Source organism: Pteropus alecto, unplaced genomic scaffold (genome assembly GCF_000325575.1).
Source record: "Pteropus alecto unplaced genomic scaffold, ASM32557v1 scaffold95, whole genome shotgun sequence".
NCBI classification, from domain to species: domain Eukaryota; kingdom Metazoa; phylum Chordata; class Mammalia; order Chiroptera; family Pteropodidae; genus Pteropus; species Pteropus alecto.
This window is the reverse complement of record NW_006441071.1, coordinates 10,574,239-10,597,284: the sequence shown is the minus strand read 5'-3', so window position 1 is coordinate 10,597,284 and position 23,046 is coordinate 10,574,239. Positions and strand designations below refer to the sequence as shown.

The 23,046-nt window shown below is 38.0% G+C and overlaps 1 protein-coding gene across 1 annotated transcript; it reads right to left on the bottom strand.

Annotated features, from left to right (window-relative positions):
• Window positions 1-20,234: 20,234 nt before the first annotated feature.
• On the bottom strand, window positions 20,235-21,690 carry DMAC1 (distal membrane arm assembly complex 1). Its single transcript, XM_006918363.3, has 2 exons — window positions 21,377-21,690; window positions 20,235-20,525 (listed from the first exon to the last, which is right to left on the bottom strand). The coding sequence occupies exons 1-2, from the start codon at window positions 21,621-21,623 to the stop codon at window positions 20,461-20,463; spliced, it is 312 nt and encodes a 103-aa protein (XP_006918425.1). The 5' UTR covers window positions 21,624-21,690; the 3' UTR covers window positions 20,235-20,460.
• Window positions 21,691-23,046: the final 1,356 nt, after the last annotated feature.

Here is a 23,046-nt window from a genome sequence, read left to right as displayed (position 1 = left end):
AGAATAGACAAGGCAATAGATATGTGCAAGCATAGCTGCTTCTCTTAGAAGTATACAAAGTACATGTTTTTTTCTTGTTCATCTATTAATTGTATCATTCTTCTTTCTACCCTCTTTAAAAATTCCATTTTTATTTTTGAATTTAACATATGGAATATTTGTTAACTAACTTTACCAAGTATTGCTGTATGTGAGACACTTTGCTTCTACCTTAAAACCTTGTAAAAACTACAAAAGATGCCGCAGCCTCCATATGATATCACAGGAAAAGGAGGCATTTGCTGTGAGCATATTTTCTGTAAGTCTATAACACATAAAATTGTCAGTATTCAACTTTTTAAACAACAAAAATGACAGTATTATATTGTTTTCCTTTTATTTGTCCAGGCTTTTGGGAAAGAGACAACACATGAAGTTGTTGCTGTGTGAGGAGCTATTTAAGAATGAGTTTTATTGTCTCTTTTCCAAAATATACATGTATAGTTGGAAGCACAGGGCTTTGATTAAATCTAACAGGCTTCAGTTTTAATCCAAGTGCTTTTGTTGATTTTCTTTGTGATCTTGAGCCAATTTTATAGCCTCTCTAGGACTTATTATTATTATTTTACTTATAAAGTGAGAATAGCAATAGAAACAACTGTATTCTCTCTTGCTGCATAACGAATTCCCTGAGAACTTAGTGGGTTTAAAAAATATGAACATTTATTATCTCATAGTTTCTGTGAGTCAGGAATTTGAGAACAGCTTAACTAGATGCTTCTGGTTCAGATTCTCTCTTGAGGTTGTAATCAAGATGTTGGGTGAAGCTTCAATCATCTAAAGGCTAGACTAGGGCTAGAAGATCTGCTCATTTGCATGGATGATAAGTTGATGCTGGCTGTTAGCAGGAAGTCCCAGATCTATTCCATGTAGACTTCTCTCTAGGGCTGTGGCTGTGTAAGTGTCCTCTACAACATGGCAACTAGCCTCCACCAGAGTGAGGAATTCAAGAAAGAGCAAGGTAGAATCTGCAACATATTTTATGGCTTAGCCTCAGAAGTCACACATCATCTTTTTCACAATATCCTGTTGGTTACATAGGTCAGCTTTATTTATTGTGGCTGGGGACTACACAAGAGTGAATACCAGGAGGCAAGGATCACTAGAGGTCATGTTGGTGGCTGGCTACCACACCAACCCTTTTGGGTTGTTGTAAGGATTAACTAAACTGATGTGTATAAGTACTTAGCCTGGTATGTATCAAGCATATTTTAGGTCCTAATTAGTTGTTAAATATTATCGTTATGAATTTGTTAAAAGTAATTTAAAAGTTCATGCATAAGTTTTGTTTCAAATTTGGAAGGTGAGTAAAAAGCACAGAGAAAAAAAATCTTACATAAATAAAAACCTCCACTTCTTACTGGTTTCTATCCTTCTCATTCAGAAAAGTACATATAACAGAAAACATGCAGTGAAGTTTGTCAAAATAAAATAAAATACTAGAATCCTTGTAGCTCCATAGGTAACTATATAGCTATTTGGGAAAAAAAAGCATTATTAACTACAAAGTTTAAGTATAATCTTACATCTAGTTTATATTGTTCTTTTGAAATTATAAATAAATAAGAGATTAAGAGCAAATTTGATTCAATATTGTAAATACCCTTCAGTATTGTATAAGTTCATAAATTCCTCCTGTTCTTATGAATACGATTAGTGTTTTCTTAAAAGATATCTTTTGATTTTAAGTGACAGAAATCAATTAAATGTATTTTAAGAGAAAAGAGAAGTTTTAAGCTCACACAATTGTTAAATCAGAGGTAGAACAGTATGTGACATAGTAAGACCCAGGGTGATGGGGTCTTCAGTTCATTTCCCATTTTGTCTTGCTTTCTCCTATGTGGTGAGCAACACAATCACCAGCACCACACAAAAAGCAGTAGAATGGAAAGAAGACCTTTCCTTCCCAATACCCATCTGTCAATCTCAAGTTACATGCTCACCCCTGAGCCAGTCACTGTATTAGGAAAATGAATACTTTGATTGGCTATCCTGATTGATTTGCCTGCTCTGAGATGACAGCAGTGGTGGTGAACATGGTAGTGGTGAGGTAGTAAGTGGGGTGAGAGTGAGGGGCACACAATTTTTATTTCCAATAGCTCACCAAAGGAACCGGAAGAAACCTGTAGGAAAGTGTACAGAGATAGGAAAAATTATAGCTACCATAGTTTACTATGAACAAGTAGAACTTTTGATAGAGGAAATCTGTAAAATGAATTAAAAAAAAATGTTTAGAATTACTATGTTTTCTAATTGTATACAGAATATTTTATTTTAGATTTCATAAAGTAAATATAGGGTGTGCACATCCTATGGCTAGAAGACTAAAATATATCTCACCTGTAAGAAAAAAATGTCCCACTTATTATTAGAAAGATGGGCAATGCAAAAGTTAGTTTTTTAATAACTCATGATGGTAAAGTATAAAATCCAGAAGTATGGAAAACTCAAGAACATTGTGGAGATTCTATAAACTGATAGTTTTGAACTTGGTTAAGAGAAATTGGTTCAGGAACTATTTATTATGGAAAGATGGTAGAGGAGCAAAGTGGAAGAGTCTTCAACTTCTAGTCTCTCAATTTTGCTTCTGTCTGTTTTATCTGGAGGAGATTCTGCATGAATTTTTCTTTGAAGGGAAGGTTCTCTTACTAAAAATCTAGTTTGGAAAACTGATGTCATATAAAAGATGATTATAAAGTTTTTAGGTTCATACATATTCATATATTCATTTAGTTATTCAGCAGACATTAGTACCTGCTATACACAACGGTGGGCAAACAAACAAAAAATATTCCTCCTTGGATCTAAGAATTTAGGATATATCTGTTGCTGTCTTAGGGTTATTATAAGCTCAGAAACTGTACCCCAAGTCCACTTACATTTGACAGATATTTAGCAAGCTCCTATTACATGTAAGTAGTGGGTAGAGCGATATCATGGTGGGTGCTAAGAATGAAAAATAAATAGTAATCTCTGCTCTCAGAAAATACAAATCAATACTTTACTTCTTGGTCTCAAGGATGGTGGACTTTTGACCTCGTTATGCTTCCACTTGCAGTAAGGGAGGAAATATGAAGTGAGCATTGTCTTCCATATTTCTCATTCCCACCCCCGTCTCCACCACCAACAGCAAAAATCCCTCTGTAAGATTTAGGGAACTTCTATGAAGAAAAATGGCAGCAATACAATAGCTCTTGGGGGGCTAAATCACAACTCATGGACCATTTGTAGATCCCCAGAGGACTATTCAGTATCAACCTCATTCCTAACACTGGAACAATATTTCAAATGCAAAGCCTTCTTGGAGGGGAAAGCTACATGTTTTTATTTATAACATCTGTTCTTTAATGTAGAATTCTTACAGCAGAGTTTCTTAGAATGTGGTCCATGGATCACCTATATTAGAGTCACGTGGGGAACTTGTTAAGCAGATTCCTGGGCCCCACCCCAGGAAAGTCTACTTCATAATGAGAATCCACAGATTCCAGAATTCAGCAATTTAAACAAGGACCCTAGGTGAGTCTTAGGCACACTGATATTTCAGAAACAATAGTTCAGAAACTTAAGTTGTATAAGATCTAGAATGGGTAACCAATCTAATGTACAATGTATTCACTTACCATGTTATGACTAGACAACACTAATAAACTCCACTAAAACAGTAAAAACAGTTCACTAATATACCATTAAACAAGACATTTTGACCTAGTAGCTGTTAAAGAATTTCTCTCCACACATCAATTTTCTATTCTTATCCAAATCAAAGTGACTGTTGTCTTGATAACAAAGAATGCTTGCTTTTCCTTGTCACAATAGTCTGGGAATGCAATAAAGTTAACAAAAGAATAGCTCTCTGACTGAACACCCAGCAACCTCATCTTCAAGTTCCTCCCGAGGCTTCTGGGAAGTCCTGAGAAGGTATCTTATATGTGCTCTCATGTGGCCCCTAGATGACCTCATCTCCTTTCTTGCTCTTCAAGTTTGCAGCAATATGGCTCTGACACTATCACCGATATGTCCTGACTTTCTACTACTTTACTATTGATAAAAGCAGCTCTCCAGGATGCTGTAGTTTTCTGCTCCCAACTTCCTAAACCCAGAAGCTCAATTTGATCCTGCTTTCATGCTTCCAGTTCCAACAGCTAGGAATACTTTCTTCAGCTAACCCTGTTTGTCCTCTGTATTTGAAGCTTTAATGGATCCATCTTTTACTCTCAGTGTTTTGGCAGAGAATGAAATGGTGTGATTTCCATTTGGTTACATCTTCCTCTGCACAGAAATTGGTCATAAGTCATTCACGGTAGGGTTTAGAAGGTTGGGTTAACAAGCAGATGACACTCAAATTGACCATTTTTTCTCACAAGGATTCCTCAGCCTCATATCAGGTTTGTTGACCTCCACATCCTCTCTGGTAGGCTGAGCTTATATTCTTTTCCACAGGAGGTTTTCATAGGATGCTTTCCTTGGGTTGACAATGTCATCAAGGACACCAGGCTTTCTGTCTTCTTGCTCTGCCGTCTACCGCTTGTGGCTTGTCCTCACACTGGTTTACTCCGTGGTTATAGGGCAGGATGGCTACAGTAGTGCTGGACATCAACTGCAGGCCCAATGACTAAAAGAAAAAGAGAGACCATCCCTTCTTGTGCATTTGTTTTAATACAGAAGGAACCTCTCTGAGGAGAGCCTGAGCAAGTTGACAACTAATCTCGTGGACTGGAACTACTGGGTCACATGCCCACTCCTAAACCAATTACCATCCAGGAGATGGGTTAATTTTGGATATTTTTGTTGTGTTTCGTTTTGTTTTGTTTTGCTTAGAATATTCAATATTTCCTCCCCAAGGGCTAGACATGTGACTACAGTTGAAATGTTATTAGTAGAGAAGAAAAGAGGTGGATTTGGGATAGGCAACCAAGAATCTCTGCTGAAAGACTCAAGGTTCTTCATGATGAAAAAGCTCTTGAAGAGTGATGGAGTTGTTCATATCCTAATCTTCAGCAGGTTTACAACCTTTAGATTCCTATTCTGAAACTCTATAATAGCCAGGAGCACATCTCAGATCTTGGCTTACAATAATGGGGAGTTATTTGATTTTTCATTAGTTACCCACAACCTATGGTGTCTGATTGTGAATGAATTTCTCAGTTCATTTCTAACTACCTCATGCTTTTTTTCTGTAAAAAAAAAATAATAATAATAAATAAATGCAAGTAAGAGCTTTCAACAGCTTTTCAAGTAGTTATAAGCATCGTAAAGGTTTAATTTTAAAAACTACAATTTAAACAAAACATTGGTGATTGATATCTTATAGGGTTTACCAATTATTTCAGTTCTGTGCATTAGAACTCTCTTTTCACAAACAGCCAATGACTTCAATGGCACATGTAACGTGAGCCACAGTCCACAGCCTTTGAACAAAGACTGTCAAAGGCATACCTCTGTCTCAGTCCTGAAGGGGAGATGTGTCCAAAAAGAGAAAAAAAAGAAAAAGAAAAGAAGGAAAGAACCTTCGAAAGAACAACTGCAACAACTAACCATTAAAGTTAATTAGAACAAAGTGTCAGAAATAGAACTTCGAAATGTTGTTGATATTTACTCTGCAACCCACTTTCCCCAAAGCTTCCATGTGCTTCTTTATTTGGTTTTATTTCTAGAACTTGTGCTCACAACAGCAGATGTGGGAGCAAAAATGAAATCAGAAGGACTTTGGTATTCGCGAGTAAATTGCTTTTCACAGCATTAGCGAGAGAGAACAGATTGTAGCTAGGATAAGAGCAGTGTAAATAATTTTAAGTGTGCAATAGTACACAGCATCGATTTAAATGACCGAGTCACTCGGCACCATCCCAGGCAATTATTCTCTAAGCAGGATTTATGTCAGGTGTTGTCAAAAAGCAGTCCAAACCTTGGACACAGATATACATTTAGATATATGTTTAGAAGTCACTCCTCTCGATTGGAAAAGACCTTTGGATTGCTTTGTTATAAAAAGCAGAAAGGCCATTTTCTCTTTCTTTTTCTTCAGATTTAATGACCCTCAGTGGTATTACAGAATGGTTCATTTTTTCCCAGTTATTTAAATATCTTTTAAGATATACATGCTGATTTATTGAAAAGTATCCGAAATGATGACATTATCAATCATTACAAAGATATGAATGAAATAAAAAAGTTACACTTTTATTTTTAATGATATCTTTCTTATATATCTAAAACTATTCCTGGAACTGCAGAAGAAATGAAAATATTTTAGGTTTTTTTCCCCCCCTCGCATTTCTTTCTGGGGATGTAGCAAGGCTCAGATTCACATAAAGACCTGCATGTTAATGTCATAGCCTCAGATTGTCTGGGTAAATGCCAAGGAGCACATCGCAGTTTGGAATGAACCTCCCATTGACAACTCAGTCAGCCTTTTGACTTCACATCTTACGGCTCCCCACTCTGCCTGACATTATGTTTCAGGGCTACAGTTGCGATGCTGAGCACAATGGTGTGCACACAAATCTCAGGTGCTCAGATGCATTGGTGGATTTTTCTTTTCATTTTGTAGCAATATGCCTCATGAACCATAGATTTAAACTTGGCTGTGATTTTGGCAACAGAACTACCAGTAAAGAACTGATCTAATCTTTTCATTTGCTCTTTGTTTCTCTCACTTATAACTTGCCAAACTAAAGCCAGACTTCTGGGACATTCTTAGGTGGTATACTGCCATAATGTATAGAAATGTGTAGAATCTATCCACATACTAGTATAGATTATAGTGTAAGGAAGAGAAGGCCGGATTCTAAAGCTTTGTCTTTTTAGCTCCAATTCTTTTCTTTTATTTTTTTTTGATTGCTTAACACACTTTTCATGGTTTTCCCTAAAACTGATCTCATGAGCAAGTCTCCTCCAAAGCCTCCTCCATCATATTTGGCTGATTGTGATGAGAGAAACTTACTCCTCCCTCCCATTCTTCCTTCTGCATTGAGATTAGGTACATTAAAATCAGGATAGCAAAAGGAGGAATTTGGTAGTGCAGATCAAATGTAAAGAAGAGGTTTATTCTGGCAGCATAAAACTATTCCATTGTCTTACCAATCCTCTGCTCACAACACCCTAACTCTTCCCCCCATGAATGACACCCCACCCACAAATAATTGTTGATTTGTGCCAGAGAATTGAGAAGGAGAGGAAGGACTCGGGAGAGAAATGCAGAGGGGTCAAATAGACCTTGGCCATCGAGAGAAGGGTGTGATTTTCTAGTAACTACGGGGGTAGAAGTGGGAGACCATTTTGAGAGGTGAGAAGGCACTCCAAAACACTAACCTCTGTGGATGATTATGGGATGTCTCAAAGTAAAGAATAGTTTGTACATCCTCTGTATTCTCTGTGAGTGCTTGACTAAGAGTAAGGGTGTTTAAAAATGAACCATACCACCCCTCTTATCTATTAGTAAAGAATAGTACTAGGGTTATTCTAAATTGACACCGTTCATGTTGAATGAAAGCCAAAAAGGGCTTGCTACCTTCAACATTATGAAAGAGGTTTGTCTGTCTATCTCTTCACCTTTAACACACAGATTGATTTCTGCATGAAGCTATTTCATTGTCTCAATTAATTCATTCAATAGATGAAGCTCAGATAATTTATCATTTGTCTATACCCACAAGATATGTTAATCAGGAACAGGTAATCAGAATCAGACTACTCATTTAATTATAATACCATGCCTGGGCAGCACTTACAAATTAGAACCTCAAATGGAACAATTTAGGGGTGTCCTTGCCTATGTGGCTACATGTGTAAAGCTCTCTGTTGATAGAAAGATGGCCCTGAGCCTCCAGACTTCACCAGGGTCTTGGTTTACTGAAATTGACAAACTCAAATTATTTGCACCTGTGACATTAGCTATACTAATTTACTTTCCATAGGCATATAAATTCTGGGAAATGAGAAGTTTAATCCAAAGAAATTTTGAGAGCGAACCCTTGAAAGTTATGGTAGGGATGCTATTGGGTCCAGCTTATTGCCTCTTATGCTACTGTTTTCTGGCACAGTTGTTTTTCTGTGCATAATGAAGCAAGATCATAAACCAAAAAATAAAACAAGGAATCATGGGCTTCTAAAGCTAGCCCTGATATTATTGATTATGTAGTTGAAAACTTTATTTTACAGAAGAAAATAGGCAGAGAACTTGCATGTTTTTATTCATTAACAATTATTCATTTAGCTACTACTGAGTAGTTGGTACTGTTCTAGTTACTGGAACTGAAGTAATAAGCAAAACACTCGAAGTTTCTGTCCTCATGACATACATTCAGTTGTAGAGTGAAGTGTGAGTATATGTTTGAGCAGAATGTCAGATAGTGATGGGTGCTGAGAAGAGAAACAAAGTAAAGAGACAGAGTAATAGGATCAAAAGTGGGAGTTCTTATGGATATAAGGAAAACACTCTGAGGGAGTTTGAGCTAGCTGATGTAAAGGACAGCCATGTGACTATCTTGGGGGAAGAATTCCAGGCAGAGGAAACAGTAAGTAGAGAGACTCTGAGGTAAGAGGATGTCTGATAGACAGCAAGAAGTGTGATTGGAACTTTGTGAGCAAGAGGGAAAAGAAGGAAATGGTATGAAATGAGATCATACAACTGTCCAGGGTTCAGTCGTGTAAGCCTTCAAGGCTTAAGAAGCTTAGAATCTATTATAAGTGTGACAGGAAAAATTTGGCAATTGGTGAGTTTTAGACAAGAGGGTAACATGATTCAATTTATATTTGAATTAATCATTCTGGCTGCTGTATGGAGTAAGGCTGTAGGGGGTGCTAGACTAGAGGCAAAACAAAAAACAAAAAACGGGAGAGGATTATAATAGTCCGGACAATAGTTGGGGGTAACATGAAGCAGGGTGATAAATGGTGATATGGGATCAAATTTTAGGAATATTGTGAAGATAGAACTCACTGGATTTGCTGAGGGATTGGATGTGTTCAAAGATAAACTGAGGCATATTAAAATTTTTTAAAAGAGTTTATTTGAGCAAAAATCAATTTGAATTGGGCAGTGCCAAACCATAAGTGGTTAGGAGTACTCCTAGACAGGAGCCAGAGGAAAGATGTGTACAGAGAAAGTACAGAAACAAAGAAAGGAAATTTTTAATTGGCTATAGCTTAAAGCCTAGTTGGCTGTTTGTGATTGGTTGTCCTTAGTATTTATTTTGGTTTCATAACCTAAAGGCATTTACAAGCTTAGATTTTGGTTTGCTTATGTAGGCTGTCACAACATTAGAGCCACACCAGTCTAATGGCCTTCTTGCTTGATTAACTTAACATGTGTGGGATGTAAGAGAAAGAGTCAAAGATGATTCCAAGGCTTTCCATATGACCTGGAAAGATGAAGATGTGACTTCTTAAAATGTGGACAAAGAGATGAAGCAGATTTGGGGTATGAAATGAGAAATCAGAAATTTCTTGATTTTGGTTTTGGATGGGTTAAATTCAAGATACTTATTAGTAATCCAAACAGCAATATCAAAAGGCATGTATGAGTCTTAAGGTCAGGAAGATTTGGGGTTTAGAGATGTAAATTTGAGAACATTATCATTGACTGATCTAAGATCACTCCTGGTAGACCTCAGACTTGAAGCCTAAACTTCTGCCTCCTTTTCTGTTCTATATCTGCCGTTATCTAGATGACTTATTAAAACAAAATAGACTTGGCAGAAATTGGCACATTTGAGTATTATTTTAATTTAAAAAATAGATATCCTATATGAAATACCTGTAATATTTAATGTAAAATATGAGTTTGAGAAATGATATCAACCATAACTGATCCTGAGATCACGTAAAGCTTTACAGAGTAAGTAAAATGTCAGCAAAGTGCACCTGGACTGCATAGCGGCCTACAGAGCCCAGGAGGGATGTTCCATTTGACTCCATTTGTTAAGAGAAGGTGTGGCTATGATCACATACAGTTGGGGCTGTGAGTAGAGTCCCAGTGTAAAGAGCTGCCATATTTCAAGTCAAAGGTCAGAGGAAAGGAAAGAAGAATGATAAAACAGTATGTGATTTGAATTAAGCAGACCCAAACTATCAGACAGAAGGAGCAGACCTCTGGTCTATCCTTTGATTCAAAGGATTCAGAGCTGAAAGTCTTATTTCACAAGATTATCTGTTAGAAAACAAGTTCTAAGAAATCATGATATTTATTCAAGGATCAGTATTACGGTGTTGTTTTTGAAGAGCTATACTGGTTGCAAAGGAGAATGTCTAATATTGTATAGAAACTTGGAAGAGCTTAGATTCAGAGGGTTTAGTGTGGCAGCGCCTCTAGATCGATAACTCCATTTCCTGAATTGCACTGTGTAGTTTTGAGAAAGTATGGATGAAAGACATGGGTAACACTGGTCTGGTATTATGTAGAGTTTCAAAGGCTTACATACCCACGTATCTTATTTGATCTACGTGAAAAAATTGTGAGAAGGGCAAGACAGGTAAGATCATCCCTGCTGTCCAGATGAGGAAGTGAGATAGTCAATAAGTGGTGGAGAAAAGATTCAACACAGGGGATTCATTTAGAGCTCACGTCAAGGAAAAGCATGTCAGTCCCACAACCAATTTGGTGAAATAAGCATCAGGCATCGCAGGAAGCCAAAACTGCTGTCAGTTGCCCTCCTCCCCCTCAGCCATGGATATATTTAAACCAAGCAATAATAAAACAAACCAGCAGCTGGTACTTTTGTAGAGCCAACTTTGGAGCCCCCTCAGAAGAAAACTTTTTTCTAGATAGAGTTTGTCATTTCTCTTTTTTAATTTTCATTTGCTGTTTATTTTAAAGTTACATTTCTAACTAAGTGAAACATTTTAAAGTAAAAAATTGGGATGAACTGAGCCAAATTGCAAACACAAACATGCTTTAAGCAATGTGTGGATTTTAAATTTTTTAACGATTTTGCCTTCCTGGCAGCTGCCTGTGATGCATGATGTAACCAAAAACACCCAGTCCTGCAGACACTAGTATAGCAGCTCCTTCTACACATCCAGACCCTGAATCCTCCATCAATTGGTGAGAAGAGTGGTGACACATTTTTTATGCTATTAAATGCTATGATATTGATGATCGTTTATTGACTGCCTAGTACATCACAGTTGTTAAATACACTAAACACACATTCGGTCCCCACAAAACTTGATGGGTATAACTATTCATATTTTACAAATTAGGAAGCTGGGGCTCTGAGATAGTAGCCTGTATAGGGATGGACAGCTCACAACTGGCTAGCAGCACACTTTTGCCTACATCACCCTCGTCCCCCTGAAACTCAGGCTTCCAAACATGGAGTCAGCACATTTCCATCCAAGGTAGACACACTGAATTTCTTTTGCTTTAGGGAAGGCACAACCTACACTGTTTCCTACCCAGAAAGCTAGATTAGAATAGATGTGTTTCCTTGAATTTTTTGAGAACTGGCGTGAAAGGGAACATTCAGCAAAGGTGCGAAAGACCCAAGCACCCAGGATCAAATCCGCTTCCTGCTGGTGACTGCACAGTCTCTCCACCTCCTGAAACCATCTCCATTTCTCCTTCTGTAAATTGGGAATTCTGTGAGAAGACTTGTCCTTTCTCTTAGGTTGCTGTAGAGCTAAGTATATAAATGGATAAAAGTGTCTCATCAATTGAAAAAGGGTTATTGGGAATTTTCTCATCCAAAAAAGAATGCTGCCAAAATTTACAGCATCCCCATGTTCAGCCACGGTACAATCTACTCGAGGAGTTTACTTACATCTCCCTCTCACATTTCGTGACTATACAGCAAAGGAAACTAAAATGGGTCTGTGCAGCAGAAGGTACAGAAAAAAGATCACATTTTCACTAAATCATGAGGAAGGGCTGATTTTGCTGGTGCTGCCAACATGTGCCAAATATGTCTCTCAGCTTGCTCCGTCAGTAACAGGTGTTCACAGACTGGTGAGGATGGAGAGCAAGCCTCCCCTCACCCCCCTCGATTTGCCTGTCTTTCGCTTGTCAAGGGTTTTGACAGGCATTTTGCAGTTCTCTGTCACACAGTTCTAAGCATGGCTGCACAGCATGCTTCTTAAAGCAACCCCAAGTTCAGGAACTCTGAGAATTCCCCCTTAGAGTTTCTGTTTGGTGACAAGCCTGGGTATGAGTGTTGGTAACCCTTCTTCTTGACATGTGTCTGCTTTATTCATTCTCCTGGTGGGCTGCACACAGGTCAAAAGTTTGCCCCCCTGGTGACTGGGCTTTGCTCTGGGTAAGATTTCAGACTTGATTCTTATGCCTGTGTGTGTCTAATAAGATCTAAAATATCCCTTTTCCTTGCTCTCATGTTTATAGTGGATAATCCTTCTTTACATCACAGTCACTTTTTAAAGGGTCTGTCTCTCTCACTAGACTCTCAGCTTCTTGGAGCAGGGACCCTGTGATAGTCCCAACACACCTAGCAGAGTGCCTAGTATATAACAAAGGCTAATAATTACATATTGAACTGAATCTTAATGAAATGTATTTGAGGTATCTGAAATGGTAGTTCCCTTGACGGAAATGAGACCCTATTGCTTATGGTTATTAAAATTTTTTGGTGATAACATGACCAGAATTTAAGACTTTCACCAGTATTGGTTCCTGGTCCCAGGCTTAATGGCTATTTCTGTAGTTGGCCATTATAGTAATTAAGTCACCTGATGGGCCTTATTGTGTCCACTCAGCTTCTCTTACATATAAAATCTGATACCTTCAGGTACAGGACAGAATGTGCGTTTTTTATTGGTCTGCTTTGCCCACTCACTGATGGCATCTTTTCTTTTGCTAAGGTTTATTGTTATTTTAGACACAGTCTGCCTAATATAACATGTTTAATTTACATCACTAAACCAGTTTTATGCGGGGTAAAATTGAAGGAGAGATTTTCTTATTTGGGTTCTTGGGGAATACATAGGGACTCCTCTGCCCACCCCACACGCACATCACACCACCTCCACAAGCACCACCATCAATCCCAATTCTGATCCTGCCTTGATTTCTCATATTTTTCTCGCATGCCTGGTAGGCTAGAGGGTAGTCACATTTCATGCTTCAGGGCATAACCTGTTTGTGAGAGGGTCAGGAAGGACCCCTTCACTCCCCTGTAGAATTGTTTGGTTGGCCAGGTGAACTAATTAGGGTGAGGGGTTGCTAAATTCCTGTGAAGCATCAGGCATTTGCAGCTTCAAGATGCTAGGGAGTGAACTTGCAGGAGCACTGGTCCAATCTTCTATGCAGCTTCACACAATCACTGCGGAGTGTATGTTTTCAGTTTTCCCTCAGTTCCCCACTGCCATCTTTGTCCTTTGACATCGGAAAGTACATCTCCTTCTTTATACAGAAGAGAATCTTAGTGCTGGAAAGGTATTTAGAAATTACCTAGTTTGATCTTCTGACTTTACAGAGCATAATATTTCTGTTCTAAATTGTTAAGTGACTTGGTCAAGAGCAAATTAGGAGCTAGTGGCAGGACAGAGATTAGAACCTGGGTCTTATGGCTTCAATCAGATATTCTTTCCACTACGTGAAAACTAAAATCTGCTGTACACATGTCGGTCAGGCTCAACTACACCAGTGGTTCTGAAATTTAAGCATTCATTTGAATCACCCAGAGAGATGGTTAAAATACAGATTGGTAGGCTCCACCTCCAAGGGCTTCTGATTTAGTAGCAGGTCTGGCATGGAGGTGATAATTTCATTTCTATTGAGTTCTCAGGTGATGCTGATGCTACTGGGCCAGGGACCATAGCTGAGATAAGTACCACTGAGATACACTAAAGTTGTTTAATGGAACAAATATTTTCCTTTCTTCCCTCATGAATTTGTTCAGCCCTTTATTCACTTATTCATTAAATATATACTGAACGCCAACCATGTGCCTGGTATTTGGTACTAAAGATGGGAAGCATGAAGATAACAAAAGCACAGTCCTCTTCTTAAGGAGTTCACAATCAGTGGAGAGGGACAGATACATAAATGAACATTTGCTTTTAAGTGCAGTGATAGAAGTCTATACATAGTATAATGTTTGTACAGCTCTAAAAGTAATGACATGGAGACTTTGGGGGAAGACTTCATCAGAGAAGCTGGAGAAGGACAAGTGAGATTTTTCCAGATGGAGCAGGGACAAAAGGATATTATACACTAAAGGAATAGCATGTTGCATAGCCATAGAGAATGGCATTTTTAGGGAGAGTTGTCTAAGTAAAGAGTGGCAGGAACATGGGGTGTGTGGAACAGAAGTCACGAAATAGAAGAAGATAAAGATAGAAAGATATGGAGAGTAAACTAATGAAAGGCATTTCATATCCTGCCAAGGAGTCTGGAGTTCATCTTGTGTGCAGAAGGGATATTAAATGGTTTTAAGTTGGGCCACGATTTATGGTTACTCTGACTGTAGTTTGGAGGGCAAATAAGAGGAATTTCCAAGAACAATGAGAAATTAAGTTTCTATTACAGTAATCTACATAAAAAATGATGAGAGTTGATCCAAAACAATAGAATAAGAATGGACAGGAAAGAGCATTAAAGTTGTTTTTTGTTTTTTTTGTTTTTGTTTTTTTTTAAATTCGAAGGTCTAATTGGCTTTATTAAGCGATTTATGAATTGGGCATCCATCTACCAACAACACTGTGGGAGTTGTACAAAATGGAAACATTTTATAGCTAGAAGGGTGGGGCAAAAGAGCTATTAATAAAAGAAAAGAAAGAATTATTTTTGGGCCAGGACACCTTTTCTTTGGGGAGAAAAAGAAGGGGAAGTGTTTTTATCATTCAGATTGCTTCTTCCCTCTGTGGGGGATGGAGGAGGCCCACAGTGACAGATTATTGTGTACTGACCAGAAAACTCCAGACTGGTTGATTAAGATTACATTTCTGGGAGAGGCTAAAATTGCAATTAGATCAGGTTTTAAATATTGGTTTGATATCATGGGCTTTTAGCATAAATGACACCATTTTGGGCCTTTTTTTTTCTAATAGCTTCATCTCCTCTATCTCCCGCATATTAGTTCTGTCATTTATAAGCTTTGTCTTAGGTTGGCATACCTGTAAGCAGACATTGATCAGTATTCTTTTCTTTCATCTCCCCAACCCCTCTCCTTAGGCAATCATCAGCTTGTTCTCTATATCTATGGATCTGTTTCTGTTTGGTTTTTTATTTTTTTTTTATTTTTATTTTTAGATTCTGTATATGTGAGATCACACGATATTTGTCTTTCTCTGTCTGACTTATTTCACTTAACATAAAACCCTCTAGGTCCATCCACATTGTTGCTAATGGCAAGATTTCATTCTTTTTTATTGCTGAATAATATTCCTCTGTGTGTGTATGTATACCATATGTTCTTTAATCATTCATCTATTGATGGACATCTAGGTTTCTTCCACATCTTGGCTATTACTAATAATGCTGCAATGAACATAAGGGTGCATGTATCTTTTCAAATTCTTGTTTTTGTTTTTTTCAATAAATACACAGAGGTGAAATTTCTAGATTCTACTTTGAATTTTTTTTAGGAATCTCCATACTGTTTTCCATAGTGGCTGCTGATTTACAATCCCAACAGTACACGAGGGTTCCCTTTTCTCCACATACTATTTTTTGATCTTTTGATGATAGCCATTCTGACAAGTGTGAGGTGATATCTCATTGTGGTTTTAATTTGCATTTCCCAGGTGATTAGTGATGTTGAGCATCTTTTACATTGTTGGTCATCTGTATGTCCTCTTAGGAGAAATGTCTACTCAGGTCCTCTGTCCATTTTTTAATTGGACTGTTTTTTTTTTTTTTGGTGTTAAGTTATATGTGTTCTTCATATATTTTGGATATTAACCCTTTATTATTTATATAAAGAGTTAAAATAACCAGGACTTGTTAACATATTATAAGTAAAGAATGAGAGTAAAAAGATAATATATATATTTTTTTATCTTGGTCAGCTGATGAGATGAAAATGCTACGAACAGAGATAGGAAATAGAGGAGGGAAAATAGATGGAGGGAGATAAGTTTATTTGAGACAACTTGGGTCTCTGCTGAGTATAGACAGACAGCTAGGTTCCCTACTGTGGCTGGCAAATGGATTCTGAGGTTCAGGAAAATGGTCTGAGGTCAGAAGAAAGATTGGGATAAAGTCATGGAAGGGTATGAGCCTTCTTAGGGAGATGAGACGTTCTTGTTCTGGATTAATATGTAAATTTCTGTCAGAATGATAAGTGATATAACCTCAATTATAAAGAATAAGAAACCCAAGAGATTAATGATACATGTTAAACTACATGTATCACTCAAGGAAAAAATAGAAAATCAGAATAAAAAATTTCTAATTTTGATACCTGAACATTTTGAGAAGGGATGCTAAGAAAATGACTGTAGTAATGTGAATTCCCAATTTCCAATTAGCACTCTTCCCCAAGCCACTACTGGTTCATTACTTGAGGCTTTGGAAAATTCTTACCTGGTCAGTTATCTCATCTGTAAAATAGGGTTACTGACAGGATTAAACAGTTCCTGCAAATCACTTACCATAATGCTTGGCACATATAAGGGTGCTGTAGTTTTTGTAAATATTTATCAGTGGAACAATGTTGCTAGGAAACAGAAAATAAAAACTACCCAAGAAAACCAGTAAAAGAACAAGTGAAAACAGTAACTGTAAAGACAAATGTTATTCAGATGTCCCCTCACTGCTACTTCCTGAATACCCAGAATGGGGATATGTGTTAGATCTGGTATGCCATCTACTATGACTAGGATTCTGCAAAACACTCCTTGTATTAGTTTTCTACTGGTGTAACAAATTACTATAAACTTGGCAATTTAACACAAATTTATTATCTCAAAGTTTCACAGCATGACAAGATACTCTGCTTAGGGTCTCACTGAGCTGAAACCAAGGTATTGGCTGGGGCTGCAGTTCTTGGTTCTCACAGGGCCCTCTTCCAAGCTCATGGGTTGCTGGAAGAATTCACTTTCTTGCTGTTGTCCTGTTTCCCTTTTAGCAGTTGGCTGGTGATCATTCTCAATAACTCCAAGCTGCCTGCAGTTCCTAATCACAGTGGCTCTCATAGGGAGATTCACAAAGGATGTTTGCTTTCTTCCAGGCCTGCAATAGACTTCTAAGACATTGAATCCCCCTCTTGCTTCTAATCTCTTGACTTATTCTGTTTCTGACCTCTAGAGCAAGATTTAATGGGCTCAGGTAATTAGCCCATCTGGACATTAAGTACATCTGCAAAATTCCTTCACAGCGGTACCTAGAATGGTGCTTGATTAACTGGGAGAAAGTTTGTGTACACTAGGGCTCTGGGCATTTGGGGGACCATTTTAAAATCCTGCCTACCACATTTCTGAAGTACGTGCAAATTCAGCCACAGGACTAAGCAGTGATTTTTAGTGGCATTGCTGCATTTAACATTTGCCCTTTGGGCTGTTTCTCTGCACTTCATTTACATTTGAATGACAAGTTGCTGAATATCTCAAAGACTGAGAGACATGCACTTAGAAGAGTGACATATTTTCTCCCCATGCTCTTAGGATATAACTGAATGATATGTAATTGTAGGTCTTTCACCTTCGATTCTGTGCCCCTAACACCTATATAATCATTGGGTCAAAGCAAGGTTTTATCTGTCATTTTTTAAAAAATGTAGTTTTTCAACTCAAAATTGCTTGCTATTCCTGACTTCAAGATTTGTGAAGTGTCTGTTTGATCAATGTAGGCCCAGCAATAAATCAGTTGAGGCCAAGGCTGGTTTGAGGGGGTACTGGAACATATGCTTGCCCTGAACATATATTTAAGAGCAATATGTTTTATGTTGTCAAATCAACTGGCTTCATTCAAGAGGCCCCTAATTCAGACACAGCTAGGCTGAGAAACCAGTAATAAAAAGGAGTGAGGAGCAAATGCTGAACTGAGGGTGGAGGTGAAGTATAAATTTTGGCCGAGATGCTTACCCTCCAGAACCACCAGCAACAGCTGTCTCCGCAATTGGTCTTGGTCAGGTGAAGTTCCAGAACTTTTTAGATTGAGACAACGGCTGTCTCAGCAATTGGCCTATGGAAAAAGAGACCCTTTACCTCTCCCCACCAACACAGAGCAAGATCCTGAGGACCAATCTATACTTGGGTCCTTAATATATTCAAGCATAGTTAGTTGGTCCCAGGATTCCAGACTTGTCAATACAATACACAAGAGAAACAAGAGATGGGATAATGATTTTCTTGATCATCTTGAGATATCTACATACTTTGCAAAGCTTGAGCTAATAGGTATCTTGGATATCATGAAAAATGTCAATGGTATGTTACAAGGAAAACTGTTAAGTACATTTTACTGTTTTGTACTTTTTCTCCTCTACCATTTTGCTAAAGGTAATTATGAGTCTTTATAAACTCATTTCCATGCTGTTTAAAGAGATTCTAAAACCCATAAATCATAATTAAGCTGTTGTTCTTACATTACTAATAATCCATTGATTCTTGAGCCTGTTTATCCTGCTCACCCCACTTCATCTCCAACAAAAGGGAAAAAAAATAAGGGCACTAAGTGCACTTCCTGCACTGTGGGGCTAAGGCAATACCTTTTTTTTCTCTGAAGATAAGACTCATCCCTCAAACAAATCAGATCTTTGACTTAGCATTGGCAGAAATCAAATTTTGGAATACACTTCAAAAGAAAAACAACTTTTAACTACAAATTCTTATTTGGGGGAGGTGGGAGGGGTGGTTATTCCCACTTAACTGCCTATAGACATGATAGGACAATATTTTGCTCACATATAGTTAAAAGGCCCCAAGTTAGGAAGAATCAAATATAGTGAGCTGGAAAGTTTACTTGGAAAAAGCTTTCATTTGCTTACAGTACAAATTCTGAGAAAGATGTTAAAATTATATTACAGCCTGTAAGTTTAAGAGTTTTTCTATTTATCCAGTAAATCAAACCAAGATCAGTAAGTTAGATCTGTACTTTTGGTTTAACCCAAGAAAGTTTTCAGACTCCAGCTATCCATCAGTAGAATGACTTGCCTTTAAAAGCAAAAGTAACTTGACTTCATCATATTTTAGGGGATGAATGATCACATATCACAGGCTCTCAGGGAAGTACCCTGCTTAGGGTCTATGGGCCCTTCCAACTTAAAACTTCTATATTCATTAACATAACCGAATTGTACATTTTACATAAATACCTTGCTATCGATGTCTTTCTTCTCAATTGCATGTAGAGTACCACCCATACCATGAACTGATGTAGACAATGCAAGTATCTTTCTGTAATCTGTGAGGCTTAACATAGGCACTTCTACATACTAGAAAAAGTAACAGCCCTAAAGGTACCCGCTCAATATATCATTTAAAAATTACATATGTGGTTGGCAGCTGACTTTAAAGATTATCTTTCTGCTCTAAAAAACAGCTACATATAACTTTAGAGAAGCCATGTATAGCAGAAAAAGAAGGTAGGAAAGCCTTCTCTTAGACATGAAATGCATTCAAGTTCTTATCTCATAAGCATCTCAATTTCATCACAGAAACATTTCTAGTACTTGTGGGAAAAAGAACATTTTTTTTTTTAGCAGTTACAAATAGTACTGAATTTCTATCAAATATTTTGCCATGTCCATCTTTTATTATTAGTTTTATCTAATTGTTTCATAAATATAATTCTTACCTCTTTGGTACCATCCTAGTTCTGAAGGACTAGTTTAGTCCCAGCTCCATCACTGACTAGCTGAATGACTGCAGGCAAATCACCGCAAGACTGTTTTTCAAGGTTCACTAACCACCAATGAAATCGCCACCAGAGTAGCTGTGAAACTCCTAAGGTGATGGATCTGATAGTGCCTTGGGAGGTATGACTGGTACACAGACATAGTTTTATATAATTCTGCATACTGCATGTTGCCTATCCAAGGTTAGGCTGATAAGTAGGTATTGACCCAATTACGGGTTAAATAAAAAGAACTATTTTAAATAACAATTAAGTTCATTTTCCCATTTGGTTTATCATTTCCTTTTTTAAAATATTTTTTAAATGTATTGGGGTGACATTGGTTAATGAAATTATATTAGTTTCAAGTGTACAATTCTATAACACATTATCTGTATATTGCATCATTTCCTTTAAAAAAAAAAATTATTATACTCTCTGTCCTCAGATAAGACAAAGAACCTGTTTTCTTCTGAGGAATTTATTGATTCTTGTGGAGCCCAAAAAGGTGGCCACAAGCTCTCATGGTCAAAAAATGACAACCAGTGTTTTGTCTTTTCAGTCTTGTGGTATCCGCAGAACCGAAGTATGTCAGTGTCCGTATGTCTGTCCAGAACATCCATAACCCCCATGTTTGCTCTGTGTCACGGGGACAGGAACAGATGATGATAAATTCACTGGTGGTACTTTCACCCTGCGCGGAAGGCCTTCCCTCTGGGGTCTGACAGGATGACTATACCCCAACAAGCAATGCCTAGGAAAAAAACAACAGTACCTTATGTGTATGTTGAATTTTATTTACCAGGTGCTTGCATATATATTAGCTTATTTAACCCTCACTCCTAAAAATATGTCAGTTTTCTTATAGAAGAATAAAGCTAAGGGAAAAAAAAAGTTTAAAAAATCCTGTTACCTCTCTAAGCTACAAAGGAACTTAAAGAGAATTGATGTGGGCAATCTAGTTATAAAGGTAAGAGATCTGAAAACCTAAAATTGTATTCATCCAATTGGTTTGAATAGCTAAAACAATCACTACATTTTACTTGACAATCACTAAGAACTGCTACAGATAAGAGCTGTGGGCCACAATACCCAGTGGTATACCTAGTATGTGGGCTCTGAACCCGTCTACAATCTGACTTTAAAAGCCCAAGTTCCTAAATTAAAGTTAAGTGCCCTCTCTCAGGCTTTCTCTAGGATTGGGCTGTAAAATAAAAAAAATAAATAAAATAAAAAATTTAAAAAAAAAAGGCTTTGGTGCCAGATAAACCCAGGATCAAATGCTAGATCCTAGATGTCTAACTTTGAACAGGATACTTCTTCCGTTTCTTATTTGCTTCAGCAATAAAATGGGACTATTATCTTTAATAGCTATTGGTAGCATTAAAAAGACTGAGGCTGATACTAGTCTCAAGAAATATTGTGATTAAAAGAAAACAAAACAAAAAAAAACTGCGTCCAAACTTCTTCTCAACACGCCGGCATCTTGTTTGGGGTGGCTCCCGCCAGAAGGCCAGCCCGAGCGCCCTGCAACCCCTCCCACGTGGCTGCTTCCCGCTTCTCCCTCTCCCAGTCCTCCCCGAAGCGCCAAGCCCGGACTCTCACTGATGCCGATGACCATCTGCATAACAGTCCCTGGATTCGGGGGGTACCCCAGCTTCAAGGGCTTCCGCGCCACCCAGTACACGTACCCGCCCGCCCCTATCAGCCCCGACCCGGAGAGCACGCGACAGCTCCAGCAGTTATTAACTACAGGGGTTTGTTCTGGAGAGGTCGGTGCTTCGGGTTCAGCGAGGGGCGCGGGGCTGGCGGAAGGAGCGGGCTCAAGAGGCTGGGTCAGGGAAGAACCCATGTTCGGGAACTCCGCCACAGTTGTAGGAGTCTTCGGAATCGAACTGACGTAAAAGATGCGGCCGGAAAGCAGAGCGCCGGCGCGCTGAGCCGGAAGCAGCCTAAGGGCCGCTGGGAAATGTAGTTACTACTTGTTTCTGAAGGGGAAGTGGGGGAAGCGGGGTTGCAGTGTTGGATTTATGTGGTTAGAATATTGGCCGTGCCAGAGGCCAACATTTTTCCTGCAATCCTTGAAAGAATACTGACTTAGCCAACTCCTTAAATGCCTCAACTGTCAGTCTCCTTACAGGAAAAGTCTGGGTTTCTAAGTATCCTGCCTAGCATAAAATGTGAGACCTTGGGCATATCACTTCACCTGTGTGGAGACATGTGACCCAAAAGAGTTGACTTTTATATATGCTTAATTATATGTTGAATGCTTTGTTAAGCGATTATCTATATTATGCCATTTAATCTCCCCGAGCCAACGTCTTATCAGTTTCCCAATATATGACAAAACTGGTTAAGTGACATAGCCATTGTTGAAACCAGAGTCTGTGAAAAGAGTCTACCTGTACATATTGTGAAGGGACTACACGACTACAATCAAGATATTAAAAATGAGTTTGCATTACCTAGATAAATACTTTCGATTTCTCTTCAGCTTTTTGCTTAACGTCATGATCTCAATTTTTTCAAACCACTGGTATTGTTTGTACTTTGAGAGCTCTGGAGAAAATTCAACTCAAAATTGGGCTAATGGATTTGAAGAGTTAATATAGGATCTGCTCTTAGAGGTTTACATTCTTATCATCCTTTAAGCATGGACTCTTAATTCTGATTTCTTCTTTGCAATTCAACTTCTCTATCACCCATTCCCAACTCGTTTCACCTTTCATTTCCTTTGGGCAGAATTGGGTATATATTTCTTGCGCTGGGTTGTTCTCAGAGGATTACGGGTAAGAAAGAAAGGCATTTAGAGTTCAGAGGTTGTTTCTGTTAGAGGAGATAGGTAAAAATAGGATTAACTCCAGGTTTGAAACTTTCTCCTTTAGAATGGCTTTAAAAAATAACATGGTAAAAATATAAATTCACTATTTCATGTTCTAAAATGAGATGTGATTTTGAGAAGGCTAAAAAAAAGAGAGACAAAAATAAAGATATGGATTAACAGGAGAGAATAAAGTAATAAGTTAGTGAGAATACTGGGTTGGCCTGATGCTTAATTTCAAAGACCCTCCCCATTTCATCTCTCTCTCTCTCTCTCTCTCTCTCTCTCTCTCTCTCTCTACACACACACACACACACACACACACTCATATATAGTAGAAAGACAAAGGTTTGGGAAATCTGGATTCTATTCCTGGCTCTGTCACTATGAGTCAGCCATATAACACAGACAACATTTTTATTCTCTCTGGCCAGTAGTTATCACATGTTTGAGA